We start from the raw sequence: 18,341 nt of genomic DNA, 5'->3' as shown, positions 1-18,341 counted from the left end.
AGAATTATACCCCTGCTGTGTTCTAATCAACCAACCATCATCAAGACAATCAAAATAATTTGCCTAAATTAGCCAATCAAGACACCCTGCAAACTGCAGAATGTGAAAAGCTACAACAGAAATCATCATAGTTGATTATTATACTAATAATCACGTTAAAAACCTAATGAGATGAGGAAATTGGAAGCTTGCTGGAGCAACTCTCTATTACCTCAACATGCTGGGAACTAATTATATAGACTGTAATTAAAACAAAAACAAACCCAAGCCCAAGCCCTGGCTAAGTTAATAGTTGGTCCAGTAATAAACAGAATAAGAGATAGTAATAAACACTGACACTCACAGAAGATCCCAGAGGTACTCTACAAACTTTGCAAACAGATGACACACCATGCTGCCTCCTCTGGCTCAGGAACCAGGAGCATCCTAACAGTCCATTTCTCCAAATGGCAGCTCAGGGCAAACTTTTTGTGATGATTCCTTTCATTTTTTATGTCTCCTTTTTGACCACTGACACAAGCAACAGTGCTTATTCATACACTCCTATATTTCGTTCACCAAGTATCAATTCAGTTCTCTTAAACTTGCTTTTTTAAACAATCTAAAGCCTGGACTATCTTGCTCAAGGTCCAAAAACCATTTTCCTACCTGAGCTGTTGATGGATACACATCTGTACTTCTACTGTGGGCAGTGATTCCCACATGGTGATACCCACATGTATTCAGTTACAACTTTTTACTGATTTGTAAATTAATTTTCCTTTTCTTTTCCTCTCTCTCCTTTCTTTTCTTTTCCTTTCCTTCCTTTCCTTTTCCTTTTGCTTGCTAAACAAGCTGTGTTGAGCACAGGATGAATTTCCTGCATTTTCAAGACCCCTAATAACTTCCAGAGTTGTAAAGTAGATACACAAGGGATAAAAATCTGGTTTGTGCCTTACATTGCCACCTTGAAATACCTTAATACTTTGAAAACAGGGCTAAACTGGTCCTTGCTGATGCCCAAGCCCTGGGGAAAACAGTAATTCTTAGCAGTAAGAGCATCAAACATTTTCCACATGACTAAGTCATTGTGCAAAATTTAGCAAGTCACTTGAATTACTCTTCTAAGTTACTTCAAAATCAGTGAGAAAACTAAAGAAATCAGCATACAACACAAGAAATACAAAAAAGCTTAATTGTATAATCATATTTTAAAACACCAAACAATACTGAAACAAGATCTGTATTGATGTGGCAGTCATGAGCTCAGCCAGGTCAGGAGAGTGACTTCAGCATGTGAATGGCCCCCCTCGAATGCAAAAGGTCACTCCTGTACTTGAAGTTAAACCTTTGTTTAAATCCTTCACTCAACTCTGACACTAATGTTGGCATTAAATGGCCTGACTAAGAACCAAATGAGAAGCCCAGAGTTACTTCTGTGACCTCCTGGCCTCAGGTCAAGAATACCACCATGTTCTAGGCCCTTTTTACTTACATGGAATCTCTGATCCACCTCATAGTTGACCTGTTTCCTGAAGTCCTTACAAACGAAACATACGAACACAGGAAGACAAGAAAAAAACAGCAGAAGAAAGCTACCAATTAGGATGAAAATCAAAAATTAATTAATTCAAGAATACAAGAGGTGCCAAGATTGTTTACAATTGTAAATTAATTTTCTTAAGCGAATTCATCAAAACCATCTCCAATTTTAGAGAATAAAAACAGTGAAGAGAAAACTAAATATAGGTAATACAGCATTTAATTCAGAAAAAACACATTGTGAATGCTACTCTGAGCTAGAAATCCAAGAGTTCTGAAGAGTATGAGAGAGATCAAAATACCTTTTGTGCTACAAGGAAAGTCAGCCTCCGAATCCCATGTTCGATCAGGACTGATTTCTGTAAAAAGGCAAGGATGGAATCAGGTGACTGAATTAGCAGAGAAAGAACACACCAAAGACAGGGAAATGTTTCTGTGAACTGAAAAAGCTCTACAGATCCTTCTGCAGCTCTGTTGGAAATTCCTAGTCCACTACACAGCTAAGATTTCTCATCTGATGATCAACTTGGAGCACACATATGCAAATACATGAAATCTGAAGACATTAGTAACCAAATCCCAAGAACAGAGTATTCCAGCTGAGCCTTGTGAACAAGGAAAGCAGAAGAGTCCTTTACAAGTCTTGCAGGAAATATTCTTGTTCATTTCTGCAAAGCAAGTTGGTCTTTTTTTGCAAAGGTTACTTTCTGAAGGGAGCACAGCATAAACATGGTAAGGCCATGGAAAACGATGGAAAATGAGTTTTAAAGAAACTAAGCCAAGAAGCATGTAGCTCACACTTCATTTGGCCACAATAAACACACAGACCAGCCAGACCAAAGGGCACATGTATCAATATTGCTAAGGTGAGAAACGATGGGCGATACTTAGTTTTTTCAAATAGATTAGAGAATATCCACTCCAGTAGCTTCTTTATCAAACTGCACTAAGCCACATTTCAGGAGACTGCTGCCATCAGTATTTGCCAAACCACTGATCTTTTAAACTGTCAAGATGCCAGAATTCTGCTCCTCTTTTTAAAACTTTTCCATTTCTCCCTTTTTTTCCAATTTAAAAGCAAAGAAAACAAGACAAAGAACAAAAAAAAAGAAGCAAGAACTCAACTAGAATAGGGACAAAACAACCCCTTTCAGCACAGACTGAAATGTTTTACTAAGGTTAAGCCCTTTGAAAATGAGCATCAGTGACTATATTCATGGCAAGAGGAAGAAAATAACTTTAATAATGCCATGATTTAAAAAGCAAAAATTGTTATTGCTTTTAAAATTCCACAAGTGGCAGACAATAACAGCATAGCAACAGGATTCTGATTACATGGTAATAATGTGGGTCTCACAGCAAGTCCACAGCTATTACAGAGCGATTAGCCATCAGCACCTGGAGAAACTCCATTTACACTGACTGCCTCAATCTCCTCCACAAGTCATTTACAAGTATATGATCCTAATTTCTATTAAAAAAACCACACACAACATGCTGGGACTAGAAGATTATTTGGACAATTTGGATCAACCTATTTGATAGTTTAATGTGTTTTGGAATTTTTTTTCTTTCTTTCTTTCTTTCCTTTTATCCCCTCCCATAAAACGCCTGGAGCATGATCAAGCAGATGAAAAGCAAAACTAGTTTTAATTTTTATATTTGATCCTTTCCTTTCCTTAAAGGGACAGGAAGCTGCTGCAGTCGCATGGATACCAGCCCCATTTTGGAAGCCCTCATTTTTTCAGAATGTTTTGCCACCTCACACACTGGTAAACAAAGTTAGAAGTGACTAGCTCAGGTCACTGCAGGTACCACAGATGCAGCAAAGCCCCAGTGCCTGATGGGCTCTTCACACCCACAAGTTGAGGAGATTTTCACACCAACCAGAAAAGGAAGTGCAGGCAGGCACCAGCTTGGACACAAAGCCACCCCCAACACATGGTGTCTCCCAGCTGACCAGTGCACTCACACTGGGTAAGTCTGAAGTGTATCCCATCCTTATGAAGGAGCAACAGAACATAATGAACCAATTCCACCTTGTGCCAGAAATATCACACCAGGTGGATGCTCCAGCACACCCACAACAAGGAGAACAAATTTTAATTGCATTCAGATAATCATGGTACAGAAGATACAGACCATTTTAATGTCACTTTCCATGCCTCTCCTACTCATCTAACAACTTTATCACCATCTGTAGATAGATACTGAAGATTGATCTGAAGTGTTCAAAAACTTAAAGGTTTTCTACCCTATCAAAGATTAAAGGGAAGAAATCCCAACCTGATGGATCAGAATGAGATCAGCAAAGAGAAACAAGGACCTGGAGGCTTCAGAAAGGTGCAGCTAGATCCAGTCAAAGAAGTGGTAAGGTTTCAGATGGGATAAATTAAGGATGTAACTGTTGCATGTATTTGTCTTGAAAATGAAACAAAAAAAATCTATGAGGAACATACTGACTTTTCCCAAAGCAGACAGAACCATTCTGAACAATCACTCAGCTCTAGAGAGAGAATCAAGGCAACTTACCTTGCTTTGTGTGAACTCCCTGAACATGGCTGCCAGCCCATCGTCATCAACGTCGCTGTCAGTTTTAATAGCAACATTAAGAATGTGGATGGGCTCCTCACGGGGAGCCTGCAAGTTAAGAAAACATCCCCCATAAATAAATTGTTAACAACTTAACACCTGGGAATTCTCAAAAGAGGTTCCCCAAATACACCTCTAACACACAGATGCCCTTGGAAAAAAAATCACCTCAGCAGAGCATGTGTAAACCAGGGAAAACTAGGAGGAAAATCTTTGACCAAGCAGCCTCATGAATTTGTAATTTCATAGAAATAAGAGTTCATGTCCACAAATAGCAAACAGGACCTTCATTTGAAGAATCCAATTCTGACACAGTCACATCTGACTTGGTTAACTCAAGTGTGCTTCATGTGGATGCAGACAGAACGCAGGGTCAGGACCTCCCTTTACAAGATGCAGTAGAGGACTTTGACATCAAGAAAAGTAAAGAAATTAAGTAAAATCAACAATGAGTAGATATTGTTCCTGTACAACAACAGGAAATAATGTTGAGGCATAAATCAAATTAGAGCTCTGAGAAAAGACAAATTAAGTATTTAAGAGTCTGTGGTTAACTGTGAAAAACTGAGTATGCACAGGAATTCATCCTTGATTATGTGAGGGGGAGGTAAAGAGAGAGATCTTAGGACATTAAGGTTGACAGTAATTTTCTGGAACACAGCTACAATACTCACAGACACCAAGATCAATGGATCAGTTTAAAACCAAGCCCTATTCTGGACACAAACTGTATTCCAAAAGAACTTCCCACTGTTGGGGTCAAGACAGAGCAGTGGAGCAGCAACCTGTGTCTCTAAGGGTAACAGGTCTTCTGTCACTAAGGATATAAACCATCTGCTTCCCCTGCACCTGCTCTCCACACCAATGCAAAAGTTATGGGGTTCCTCTCATCTTTTCCTCCTAAAAATAGTTCTAAGGGGCAGAACCGAGGGAGGAATCAGGAGGCAACGGGACTAGGAAGGGTGTAAGACAGAAAATGTGGCAAGTCAGACTTAAGCTAAAGGCAGTTGAAAAGCAGTTCCAGTACTCCAATGTACAGAGAAGGTAGGTCTGGAAACCTAATCATGGGTCTAAACTCTTAAGTCACACTGTGGATCCAATAATTCTGCTTATGACAAAAGCTACAAACTAAATTTATATGGAGAGTAAGAGATTTAGCCATGGTTTTAGAACTGAATTAGCCACCTACTTTGAATCATCTGCTGTGGAACAAGTAAACAAATCACATCCATAATATACAAAAAGCTTTTAACTCCTGCTTCCAGTACTCAAACTAGTGAAAAGTATCTAGCCTGCAGTCACTGCAGCATTCTGCATGCCTTCTATTTCCAATCGGAGAGCAATCTCAAGAGAAAAGCCACTGTACCTTGTCTTCATCATACAAGGAAGCATGGCCAGCTTCAGGGAAGGTTGGGCTCTGGGGGGGAGAGTCACAGAAGCAACCCATCACTTCATCAAAGATCCTGAAATACACCAGAGTAATATTAGTCATCAACACACTGCTGCTAGCACACTGGAAGCATAAAGCACTGAAATCCACAAATCATGGTACTAAGGAGGGGAGGCAGAGAAAAGGACTCCTTCCCTCTGCAGAATTGAAACTCAAAAGATGAGGGGGCAACACTTCACCACCCCTCAAATCAAAGCAGGGCCTGGATCTTCTAAAATTTGTCAGAGATCTTACAGTTGCTGCCCTCAAGACTGCTCTGGGCTCTGCTGAGATTTTCTGCCTATGCCTAGAAGGTTGAAAGCATAAAGAACACATCCTCCCACGTAGATAGGCATGAACTAGAGTGTCAGAAGAAATCAGCACATTTGCAAATGATCTCCAATCGGCAGAAATCCAAGATGCTGATCCTTCTGCCTGCAAACTGCTCTCACAGCAGTCGGAAACTTCCAGCTATCTCAAGGAGACAGACAAGAGGATCCAAACCAACTTCCACCTGAAACTCCAGGAACTTAGCAAACAAGTTCAGAACTAGTTTAAACTTGACTCTAGACAAGGCAAAGATTTTGTCCAGTTCCACTTGGGCCCACCTAGGAAGCTGGCAACACACAAAAAAAACCCATCCCCCTTTCCCACATACCTGACAAAATCTTCAAAGGTGCGGAAGGAAACCATCCCGCCCATCCGCTGGCACGGGGGGGTGAAGGAATTGTCCAGCAGTACATCACTCACACTAGCTACATGGACCATCCCATAGTGATTGAGGTTGGAAGAGAAGGACATTCTAAACAGCAATTCAACAAGATCACAGTTATTAGGGACAAGGAAGGTAAGATTACCACTGGAAAAAGATCTGTGCAGGTGGGTGTGCTCTGATCACTTGAAGGGTGGCTGTTTATGCAACTGAACTGTTGCATCATTTGTTAGATTCTTCAGCACAGACCTGCTGTGCTGTCTCCTCCAAAGTCCGTGCAATGCTGGCAGCCTCTGGTGCCATCAATGTCCTTACCTGGACCTTGTCCCAGTGTATAGGAGGAACAGTTACAAAATAATGTTATAACCCTCTTAAACAAGTATTTCCTAAAGACTTTCTTGAAATGACAGTTGAATTATGACTATACAAAGCTGAACGTATCTTTCCTCCTGTACGTATGTTTCTCTTTACAGGTAGAATGCAAAGATAAACAGCAATAATTCTAAGTTTTGACACTTTAAGGATTTAGTAAATTTTTACAAATCAAGTTGATTTGAACCAAGTGATATTATCTTACTGCTTCCACAATTTTTCTGGTCCTACTATAATTTATGCTCCTCAAATGCAGTGTGGTATAGTGACCTCTCTGAAATCCTACATTGGAAATGGGGTTTTCTAGTCTTAGCCCACTATTCCTACCCTAAATAAAGTCTTCCTACAGTGCCTTCCACTTTTACTGCTGACCAAATTAATGTGCTCCTCCATCTCATTTAATCCATGCTTTAAAAACATTGCAACTCCCCCTACTCATTGATTTTGCTCAGTTTTTATCACTAAAAGGTGGCAGCTGCTAAATCCAAGCAGTTGGCCACAGAATGCATCTATCTTAAGAAGCAAGGAAGGCAGAGCTCCAGACACTTACTACTGCCATGCTAATGCCTGGTGTCTGCTGTTCAAGCACTAAGCTACACTCCAGTACACACATCACCCACACAGGACCAAGCCCTTATTCAAATGAGGAGGGCTTTAACAGATCCACACAAGCTCAGAGGAAGGCACTGAGAAAGACTTGTGGTTAACGTAGGAGCACCCTGCACTAAAGGTCAGCATTCCTTCCTGGCACAGGGCAACATCCTGAATATATTAAAGTATTACTGAGTTCTCACACAGTTCAACTGCTATGGCAGCACACACCAGCTATGACATAGCTTCTGGTTTGGGGGAGTTGGGCTATTATTAATTTTTTTTAAAGACCCACAATGTTACGGTGAGGTCTAGCAGAAGTTTCTCACACAGTGAACAAAAACCATGAAACTAGCTAGACATCCTTTCCTTAGCTACTAGAGTTGGGCTTTGTCTTGTCTGCAATCATTTACAGTTCCTGAACTGTGCTACAGAGTCATCTTCATTCGCTGAAGGACCTACTTCCAAATCTCCCTGCACCATTCAAGCTTGCTCTGAGGAGACAAGAATGCTGAGCAGTGCCCAGCAGTGCCGTGTGTCCCAGGAACAGTGAGTGCACTTGCACTTGTTTCATTCTCCCCTGGGCTTGGGAAGACAGTAATGAACTGAAGCTTCTGTCCTCCTCAGCTGTTGCCACAACAGGAGGCAGAAGGCAATGGGGAAAAAAAAAATCAGGGCCCTGATTCAGCACAGCACGTGCTTAATTTCCAACCTGTAAAGTCAAAGAGCTGCTCAAGTGCCATGCTGGATCAGACACCCGTGGCACAACGGGCAGAGCAGGGTCCAACCCACACAACCAGGACCAATCTGCAGGTTGCTGACACTGCTGCTTTCCAGCTTCACTAAGATTTCTTTCTTTCTTTCTTCAGAGAGAAAACCATTGTGATATGGTCCCAAGTATATTGTTAACACATCTAAAATAGCATCAGTTTGAGTAATAGCTCTCCATGTTTAAAGTCACTCTATGTCTCTATAATTTATCTCTGATTAAGAGCCATGAGACTTTCAAGCCCATTTTGACTATTTCTCCCTAAATAGGCTTGTAAGCAGTAACAAATAATAGGTATTCATATTTTGAAAGGGAAAAAAATTTCAGGACATGCCTTGGTGTACATTTCTTACAACTAATACAAAAAATACCACAGAACAGTAACTAAACAAAAAAGACAGCAGACATTTTTCATGTATTATTTAAAACAAGAAATACTTTTCAACTGAGACATAGGAGGAAAAATTAGCACCCAAAACACAACAAAACATGCTGTCAGCTGTTTGAGATGTAGATTCATCTATGGTGTGAGGGCAGTGAGACAGCCTCAACAGATTCTAAACTAGTTGCAAGAAACTTAGAGCAGCAACAGGTCTGCTATCAGCTAGGAATAACTGCTTGTTTCATTGTGACACCCTAGCAGAGGGTGAACAGCTGGGAATCTGGTTCCAAAAAAGAGACCCTAGAAACAGCATTCTGCTAAAAGTTGACTGTGTACCATACTGCAGATGAGCTGAGTCACCTGGCAAATTTCATTTTTAACTGCTGCATGCAAAGGTTTTTTAAAGGGTAAAGAAAAGCTGAGAACATGTTTTAGACAAAGGGAGAGGAAAAGGGAAGGAGTTATGTTTGAGAGCTTCCCAAGTAAAGGTAAGGGCATTAAAACAAAACATGTTAAAACATTAAGTATTAGGCTACTTCTTTCTAGTCTGTCTTTTCAAATTTTAAAAGATGACAAGTACCGTACCTGTTTAGCGTGGGGATGTTCCCTCTGTAATCAAACAACCACAGTTAGTTACAGATTGGTTAGTGAAAGCCATAATAAAGAACTAGCATTAAGCTGATACACTGACCAGCTACAAGTTTACAATTTACTAAACCAAAATTTGTCAACCATCAGGTATCAGGCAAAACTCAATTTCATTGACCCTGAGATGGCACCCACCACCTGACTTCGCTTGCCACAGCTGCCATGGGAATGAGCACAGACCACAGACAAAACATGCAAATAACACCCCCCAGGAAAACACACTGTATTTGCAAGGTCCTCTGCATTTCTACAGCATCTCTTATTGACCCCACTACAAGCCCTTTGCATACACAAGCAAGGGCAGAGCAGGGGGCTTGCACTCCCCGACAGAAAGGCAAACAGCCCAGATGCTGGAAGTGACCATCTCACACAGGAGGTTGCAGCAGGTTGAGGAAGGCAAACCAAATTCTCCTTGCCAAACCTCTTGGCTGAGCTGCAGCCCACGTGCTGGCTCCCACAACAATGCAGTAATAAAGCAAGCACACGCATAAACACCTTGTCATACTTTGCATTTTCAGCATTCAAGGCCTTGAATACCAAAAAGGACAAAGAGAACTTCAAGCTAACTTTAGGGAAATTTTACAGTTCCTTTTATAACATCAGTCCAGCTCTTCACATTTTTCATGCAGATGAGGGCTTAGTGATGCACAGAAAGGTGGTGATGGGCACATTTTCATACCAGATTAAGAACAGCACAGTCCAGCCCCTCCTAGCTACATTCATGAAAGCATAAGGTAGTGTATTGCTCCATGCAAGATGTAGAGATTGCTGTATTGTGACATACAAAATAGTAAAGATTAAATTGGGGAAAAAAAACCGTGCACACAGGAGGCTTGTGCAAAGGGATTAGCGAGCATGAAAACATTGAAAGCAAAGCTTCAAGAAGCACGTAACTGGACATTCACCCTCCCCTTCTCTGAAGAAAGCTGTGGGAGATCAAACCACGCACTTTCTTAACATGTTGATCACAGGCAAGACCCCAGGTTACTGGGCATGAAGTCTTGATAGTTAACAGCCAATGTATTTCCATGGTTACATTGCTAAATACACTGACTGCACCTAGTCCTGTTCCCAAACTGGTTTTGTCACAGCAGAGCCAGATTCACTACAAGGTCGTAGGTCTGGTGCATTACTGGTAGAGGCACAAAAAGTTCCCATGATCTCCTTAAGCTGTACAGGAGATGGCACAAAATGGCCTAAAGATGTATCTGTTCAATGGTAAGCAACACAACTTATTCACTGGGAGGCAGTGGGAAGAGACACTGCTGCAGAGGCTGTAGGCAGGACCAAAAGGGCCACAAGACCTCAGAGGGTTGAGACTTTTTTTTTTTTTTTAGCTTGGCAAATGGTGGGAAAGCTGCATGTGATCTACATCAGTTGGAAAAAATAGTCTGGAGAGGACTGGCAGTTCCTACAGGTACACTTGTGTAGTGGCCACTGGAATGCTTTCAGAAAACAGACAGGAAAAAAACAGGCATGACAAATGTTCCTTTCTGTCCCAAAAAAAAGCACCCTGTTGCTTTGCTCCAGGAACCGTTCTCCAGCCACGTAGTACAGAGCTGAGGAGACTATGGCAAGAATCACAATGAGGAAAACAGAAGACCCAGTGGCTGGAGATGTCAGAAAAGAAGGGAGGAATAATTTTCAAGCTGCACACTATGGGCCTGGCTTTGCATCTGCAGCTCATTGTGGCTGTGAAGGGCTTAATTGCATCGTGAGCTGGATTGTCACTTGTCCCTAAAATGCACTAAGAGGTAAAGGTTTAATGTTTGTGGCCCAACCAAGCCTTGTGAAAAGGCAGCCCAGTTCACTCCCTGAGCTACACCTCCACAACTCTGACTAGAAAAAAACTCCTGCTGCAGGGCATCCTGCTGGGTCTCATGGCAATGGCAGCACCAGGGCTGTGGATAAAAGCCCAGCTGATGGAGGACACACCCACAGTGCTCTCCAGAGCCAGCTCCACAGGGCTGAGAACAGGATCACAAACCTTCTCACCACACCAGCCCCCTGCCCTTCTCCCTGGCTCTTCTGAACTTTTAAAAAGGCTTCTTGACCAGGGAAGCTGATCTCCCTAGGAATCTGCTCCATACCAATGAAAACTCTTCTGTTACAATTACTCCTCCTGCTCCAGATAACAAAAATCCTCTTAGCTCCCCTCTGCACTTCCTGGTTGAATCTGAATTTGTTTTTTTTTTAAACACAAGTGCTTCCCTATGAAAACGATGGCAATGCATGCAAAGCACCACTGGTTATATCAAGCTATGATTGAGTGCCAGTGCAGGGTAAAGCTTTTGAAATCAGGCAGCAAAGCGGAATCAGCAGAGGTCGGCTGAATAACCCACTTGTAGTTATTAACAGCAGTACCACAGGAGAAAGAGCAATTCCACTGGCTGTGACCAGAGGAATTCCTCTTATGTTTCTTCTTTTCTGTAGAAGAATCTAAACAGAAGGCTGTGGAACATGCCTCAAACCATACATTTTGATTGGGTTTTTCCTCTCCCTCTTTCTTTCCTTATTCTTCTCTTCCCTCTGTGATTCAGCCAAGCTGAATCTGCTACTGAAGTCCAATTTGCATAAAATTATCATCGTTCCATTCAGTTTGCTGCCCCTTCAACAGCCCCTTCTTTGCTCTGTTGGAAGATTTTGCCCTTTCTGAAACAGGCAAGCCAAGGGAACTGCAACACATTACTGCTGCCTGCTGTCTAATTAACATCAAACCCTCAGCATGAAACTGCAGGGATTTACAGGTGTCCTGGAATCATTTTCCCCTCCTCCCTCCTGATATCAGCCAGTCTCCCGCAACAAGGAGGGGACCTCAGGCTACCTAATGATAAGCTACGAGTTACACACTCAGGTCTCCAGGCTGGTATGGTTAAGAGTCCAAAGCAGCACCACTGATTCAACACTACCAATCCAAAGAATTATGCAAGAGGCTGTTTAAGCAACTACTCTAGTCCACAGAAAACACTTCCATTTTGGCAGAAATTAAAATCTTGTATCATTGTAAAAGGACAGTAGGAAGGAACGTACAAACACTGCTCTAAGTGTGAGTTTTGGTTTCTTATTCTTCTGCAAAAAGCGCTGTTTGGAAAGAGCAATATTTAATTTGGCTTTCACACTTCAAAATGGTTTCTACCTGTAAGCTAAAGAAGAGGCTGACAAAAAAAGAACAGCCAAAATACTCCATAGATGATAAAACATGAAGAGACAGCAAATGAGAGACCATGCATCAGTCTTAAGCTTTGAGATCAGCAACATCGAAGTCCAGGCAGGGTCAACACACATCCACAAGAACAGAAAGAGGAGGTACTGGCAAAACAAACCACAGAGTAGTTGGGGTATTTATACTGATACCCTTGGAAATACAAAGCAACTAGTGACTTGAATTCTACCCTTGGAAGTATCACGGACAGCAAGATGAAGTCCCAAAAATTAATTCAACCTTGCCAAGTCTAAGTAAGAGATTTATTTGCCTCTGTGTCCATGATTGCTAAGTTGTGTGCATTCCCAGCTCCAAAGGTGACTGGGGCTAGCCAGTATCAGACATCTTGTTTATCAAGCTTCAAAAGTAAACCCTGCTTAAAAGCTACCTAAGCCAGTTATCAAAACTTAAAGTCTTCATCTGCAGAGCTAAAACCTTCCTTCACCTCCACCTCCCAATGGTACATCCTGACTCTAGACTTCCCAGGACCTCTCAAGGCCAAGTGTGGCAGTCAGGGGTGGCACCTGGGACAAAAGGGAGGCAGAGGAGGATTGGGAAGGCATGGCTAAGGCATGAGAGTGAGCAAAACAGTCTGGGTTGCATTTCAGTTTCCTTTGTGGCTTAATATATTCAGAAAGTAGAGCCCTGTGGTACCACTGCCATAGCCCAAAATAAAGACATATCCAGCATCTCTAGGTCACCCTTGTCAGCAATTGCCCTAAGTTTCTGACAAAGGGAACACATCTACCTCTGAGTAAAACAGAGGGATCTGTTCTGTGGAAACACATTTATCTCTGAATTCTTCCTTTTTGATCCTCCAGCATATCTGCTACTGGGGAAGGGAAGATCAGGAGAGCAGCTGAACCTGGCTGGGGGAATGCAGGGAGCTGGAGAAATGGGGATGCTTCAGGAGGAGCAGTGCAGCAGCACAATTGTGCAGCAGGCTCCAAAAGCTGGCTACAGCAGACAATGTCCCACTTTAATTTAAACCTTATAGCTTCAAACATAAGAAAGGCTGTTCGAAAGCAGGAGAGGGGGATTATTAGAAAAAAAAACTTCTCTTGAAAAAGCACTATAATTCCCTCTCCTTCTCTCTATACTAGACACACAATGTTTCTTTGAACAGAAGATTTTAAGCTAAGATTAGGCAAGCACTGTTTCATGTGCTGAACACCTAAGAAAGGCCTTTCAGTGTCTGTCACCTGGCTTGCCATTCTCACAAAGGAAGCTGAACTCTCTAAACACCAGTCAATATTCCACCAGCTTCCCATCTCAGCAGGGCAGTCTGAACAAGAGGGAAGCAAAGAACAGCTCAGAACAGGGCTCATTTCTCTCTCCCATCTTTTCTCACCAGGACTCTAGATGACTGAAAGAGGCAGGTTATCCAAATGCAAGGGGCTCTGCACTGAAGTGTTTGTTTGCAGTACCCTGCTGCAGCACACAGCCATCAGCAGCCCATAGATACCCTCGGATCGCTTCCTCCAGACTGGATTACCCCAACTCCTCTGCTTGGAGAGGGCTTGAAAACTCCATTTGCTTCAAAAGGCACCAGATGGTTACACTGTACTCCTCATCTGCCATGCACTGGGCAACAAGGAATGCTGGGTTTGATCTATCAAGCTCTCTATGGTTTCAATTAGAAGCAGTTTTTCTCCCTATGTCTTACCCTTGCAACCGGAATCAGTGGGATTCTTACAACAGGATGCTTTCTATTAATTTAAACAAGTAATTCCCAAAACAGTTTCTGCCTGCCAAACCCACCAGGAGCAGGCTGCAATTCTATGACTTTGTTAGCAGATTTAACAGCTTTGCTCTCCTTTCTACTTCCATGTAAAGCTTTCCTGTGGGTAGTTGATGGCAATCATTCAGTGGCCAAAAATACGAAGACTGAGTGTCTAGCTGTGACTAGTCAGATCAGAAGTAGAGACTGTGATTGTTTCTACTATAATTAAGTCAAGGCATACCAGGGTTAAATACCAATAAAAAAATTTAAATATAGCCACAATTATTAGTTACTATCTTCTCTACATGAATACTTGCTCCAGTAAAGTTCAGACCCTTAAATGTTCACAGAAATGACACAGAAAAGGGACAAGGGCTTAAAAATATCTGATAAAGTGCTGAAAAATGTGTTGCATCATACAGTCAACACTAGATCCAAGAGACAATGCTCTCTGGTATCTACTCCTGGTTCACCAGGACCCGACCCTGCAGAGCCTCAAAGGGCTGTTTTGCTTTGGTCACCTGGGATATTTTGGTTTTGGGGTTTGCCCTTGGAAAGCAATTTTAGCTTTTCAGTCTAAAATCTCAATGCTACATACAAAAAACATACAATGGACGTAGAACATGGTGAAAAACAACAAAGACAACTTAAGCAAGACAATGTCAGAGTTTTGAGATTTCTGTGTCTTGGTCTTAACATAAGGTCTGCCTTTACAGTCAGCTTAAACCTACCCACTTGGTGCTTATTTTAAACCCCTAAGTATCCTGCTACAGGCTGTGCTTCAGCACCCAGCCACACAATAGCCACACAAGTAGGTACACACTGCAAGAAGCTGCATCAAGCAACAGGAGCCAAATTCATCACTAACAGATGGAAGCGCAACTCAAAGGAACTGAATTCAAGCAGGGAATTTGTCCCCAAGCTTGCTCGCCTCTGCGCAAGGACCACGATGCATTTTCAGTCAGCGGAATCAAGCTTCAGAACATTGCCCCAACAAATTCAGCTTCAAGGGGAGAGGAGATTTCAGGACAAAGAAGCTGTTCCCCAAGCAGGTATCAGTTCTCCTCTTCCAGCTGACCTTGTCCAATTAAGTTTGTGCACAGTAATAGAGCAGTGGTCAGCATGGGCAAGCCAAACAAGCCCCAAGAAACAGAGGTAACTGAAACCAGCAAAGAGAAGAAATGGAGAAAGAATGAGTGCAGGGAGAGAGTATTATAAAGGGGTATACTAAAAATAGTATGCAATTATTTACAAATATTCTAGAAATGTAGGAAACAGATGAGACCAAATGCATGTCCCATTTGTATCATGAGTGTTTTGTGCTGCTTGTTGAGGACAGTCATTCGTTTCTAGCAAACCAGATTCTGAAAACCATTTCATATAATGTACTGATGGATTCTCAATGAAGCGAGACTGGACTCCACAGCCCAGCCCCACCAAAAATAAAATAAGGAAAAAGATGTTTGGAAACAAAGGAGAAAAATAGCACTGGTCCCACAGTGCCAAAGCAGCACAGACCAAGAGTGGCACCCGGTGGCCACGGAGCTCACTGCGCCTCTCGGCTCCAGCACACCCTGCGCTGCCAGGGACAAGAAAATAGGGTCTAAAATACCCTCTTGAGCTCCTGTTGCAAAGGAAAAAACACAGGAACTGACTAACCTGATGGATGCTGAAAACGTTCTGATAATGAAGTTTGTGTTTTGGTGTTTGTTTGTTTTTTTAATTATCTTAGCACACCCTAGGAGATGTGCCTTTCTAGAAGACAGGGAAGATAGTAGATGATGCTTTGGGTCGCAATCATGAGAAGTGAAACACACTGACTGAAAACCAAAGTCTGTCAGCTCCAGCACTTGTGTATAGGATACAGTCATACATGCATCTTGGTCTCCTCAGTCAGAAAAACATAGCCTAGAAAAGATTTCACCTTATCCCATAAAGCCAGGTTTGAAAGTAGAGAGAACCCCAGTTACAAAGGGCTGGCAGGAAGGGGGCACAGACTGTTCGACTGCTCTTCATTAAGATTCCAAGTACTTCATTATCCTGTATAGCATTGTATCTTTTGGAAGACTTGGGATTCAGCTAGAACTGGAATTCTAGAGGAATGTTACTACAGAAGGTGAACTTCAAAATCAGAAAATACATGAAAACAGTATCATATGTCAATTAATCCAAACTGCACAAACTACCCACAGCTCCTGAGGTTTTAAAAGGAACTGGATAATGTAGGGATTTATCCGAAATGGTTTGTGCTTATCTGAGGCACTGAGACTCCCTTTCTCCACCAATTCTATTGCACGTTTTCTTTGCCAAGATGGGATGTAGCCCCTCTGATTCCAAAGGCACCTGAACATGTGATCTGACCTGTTTGGATGGGAGGTAGGGAGCATGAACTGGAACTCCACCACACAGGTGTTGTCCTTCAGCTGGCGATGCTGGACACTGTTCAGCTCATAGGCAATATATGCCCTTCGAACATACACCTGGTTATGGAGAAACTCAAATCAGCTCAACTGTGCTAAGGAAGCAGAAAGTGAGAAAGAAGACACAATGCACCAAAGACATAAAAAATATTAAAACCCAAACTGATACCTCCAAATTACAACTGTAATTCAACCAGAATTTTCAGCCATCAGCACAAGGCACGCAGGGCAGGCTGATCACATTCTCTGACAGCAGTTTCACTTTCAACCATTTCAACCACCTAAGTCTTCTTCAAGCAAAAAAGACAATTTGAATCTGAAATTTCAGTCAACTATGACAATTAATGCTGTTAAATGTCAGACTGCAGGTATTTCAGATTCTGCACAACCTACAGCTCTCTTAATCTTGCAGGGCATTAGTGGTCAAAACAAAACAAAAAACACAGAAAAATAAAAATATTTTTATTTTCAATAGGAATAAACTTACCTCCAGAGCTGCCATTCTTACCACCTGGTTACTGTGGTAGAAAAAGTTGGGTAGCACATCAAAGATGGATGTCTCAGACAAAATGAGTTTCTAGAAGAGATCACATTAAGCAGAGTTTTAAGAGAGAACTGCCTGTCTTGCAAATACAGTCAGGCAAAAAAACCCAAATCAAGTCTCACCAGTTCTGATTTCCATGCTTTTCCTGTTGTTCATCAATAATTTTTATATTAAATCACACAATCATAGAACATTGTGACTCGCCCTAAGGGATCCTGCTCTGGTAGTGGGGTTGATCTCCAGAGGTCCCTTTGAACCTCTATCATTCTATGATCTCAAGTTAGAAGGGACTGATAAAGAATGACCCAGTCCAACTCCCTCCTTCTGTCAGGGAAAACTAAACTTCTGTCACCTAAAGCTAAACCATATGACTAAAACCATCATCCAGACGCTCCTTGAACTCTGACAGGCTTGGTATCATGACCACGTCCTGGGGGAGCCTGTTCCAATGACTGACCACTCTCTCAGTGAAGAACATGACCATGATGAGGTCATTGTGGTATCAGTGCAGGAATGAAAACAAAAATGAGGGGGAACCTAGAAACCAAGATAACACCATATGGAGCCACAGGGACTTTGGGACTACAGGTGAGATTTTATACAGGAACATTAAAAGCAGTGAGATGAAACCAGGGAAATAAGAAGTAGATACCTGCAAGTTCTCAATGCAGAACTGGTGTCCATACATGTCGATAGCAGACAGGAAGATGGACTCCACCTGGTTGTGACGCAGCTCGTAGGATGGCAAATGGGAAGCAATGAGAACCTGGCAAAGAGCAAACACAAGGAGTGTCAGTGAAAGGAGCTATGTGGGGCCCTCAGCAGGAGGCTGTTACCTCCAAGGCAGCAAGAGTTTGCTTCATCCCAGAAGAGGTGACTGGTTTCTCCTGTGAATTCTGTGGCACCTGGGTGATGCTCCCCTCCCCAGCCTCATTTGTGTATCTGCTCAGTTTGTATTATTGGCAATTCCCCATGGAGAAGAGGAACAGCTTCAATCAAGTTCCATCAGTGCATGTGATTTAGCACTGCAGAGCTGCTAGTCCTGGGGATTGCCTGACCGGCTGTTAATTGGAAAGCAGATCTGGCAGGCAGCAGCTGTGGGGAGGCCAGCAACAGAGACTGCCTTTCACAGCTTCCCAGCAGAGGAATCAAGAGACACTGGTGCCAGGTATTAAATGCCCAACATGAAGGACATGGAGATAGGAAGGGGAAGCAGCTTGAAGGGGAAAATGAAGTGAAAGAGCAACATAAAGACATACAGGAGGACTGCAGCACCATCCCCAGCATGCTGCTGAGAAGTTCAATAACAGAATGGTTCAAGGACACAAATACAATCCTGAAGGAAACATAAGGTCACTGAGCAGCTTCAAACACCCCACTCCTTTTGAGCAATCAAGGTCTGAAATAAAAGGAGAGATCCCCAAAGTGGCACCTTT

General features: G+C 42.4%; 1 protein-coding gene across 2 annotated transcripts in view; it reads right to left on the bottom strand.

Annotated features, from left to right (window-relative positions):
* The window catches only part of ACACA (acetyl-CoA carboxylase alpha), a 122,264-nt gene that overhangs the window by 66,312 nt on the left and 37,611 nt on the right, over positions 1-18,341 (bottom strand). For both annotated transcript variants that reach the window (XM_010009045.1, XM_010009044.1), the window contains 9 exons: positions 17,558-17,671; positions 16,849-16,938; positions 16,303-16,421; positions 8,954-8,977; positions 6,201-6,344; positions 5,480-5,576; positions 4,054-4,161; positions 1,824-1,880; positions 1,475-1,519 (listed from right to left, as the gene is read on the bottom strand). In XM_010009045.1, coding sequence (XP_010007347.1) covers positions 1,475-1,519; positions 1,824-1,880; positions 4,054-4,161; positions 5,480-5,576; positions 6,201-6,344; positions 8,954-8,977; positions 16,303-16,421; positions 16,849-16,938; positions 17,558-17,671 — 798 coding nt within the window. The remainder of the gene's footprint in view (positions 1-1,474; positions 1,520-1,823; positions 1,881-4,053; positions 4,162-5,479; positions 5,577-6,200; positions 6,345-8,953; positions 8,978-16,302; positions 16,422-16,848; positions 16,939-17,557; positions 17,672-18,341) is intronic.

The sequence above is a fragment of the Chaetura pelagica genome, unplaced genomic scaffold (assembly GCF_000747805.2).
Source record: "Chaetura pelagica isolate M959 unplaced genomic scaffold, ChaPel_1.0 scaffold72, whole genome shotgun sequence".
NCBI classification, from domain to species: Eukaryota; Metazoa; Chordata; class Aves; order Apodiformes; family Apodidae; genus Chaetura; species Chaetura pelagica.
Note: the sequence above shows the minus strand (reverse complement) of the source record. Positions and strands in the feature narration are given on the sequence as shown.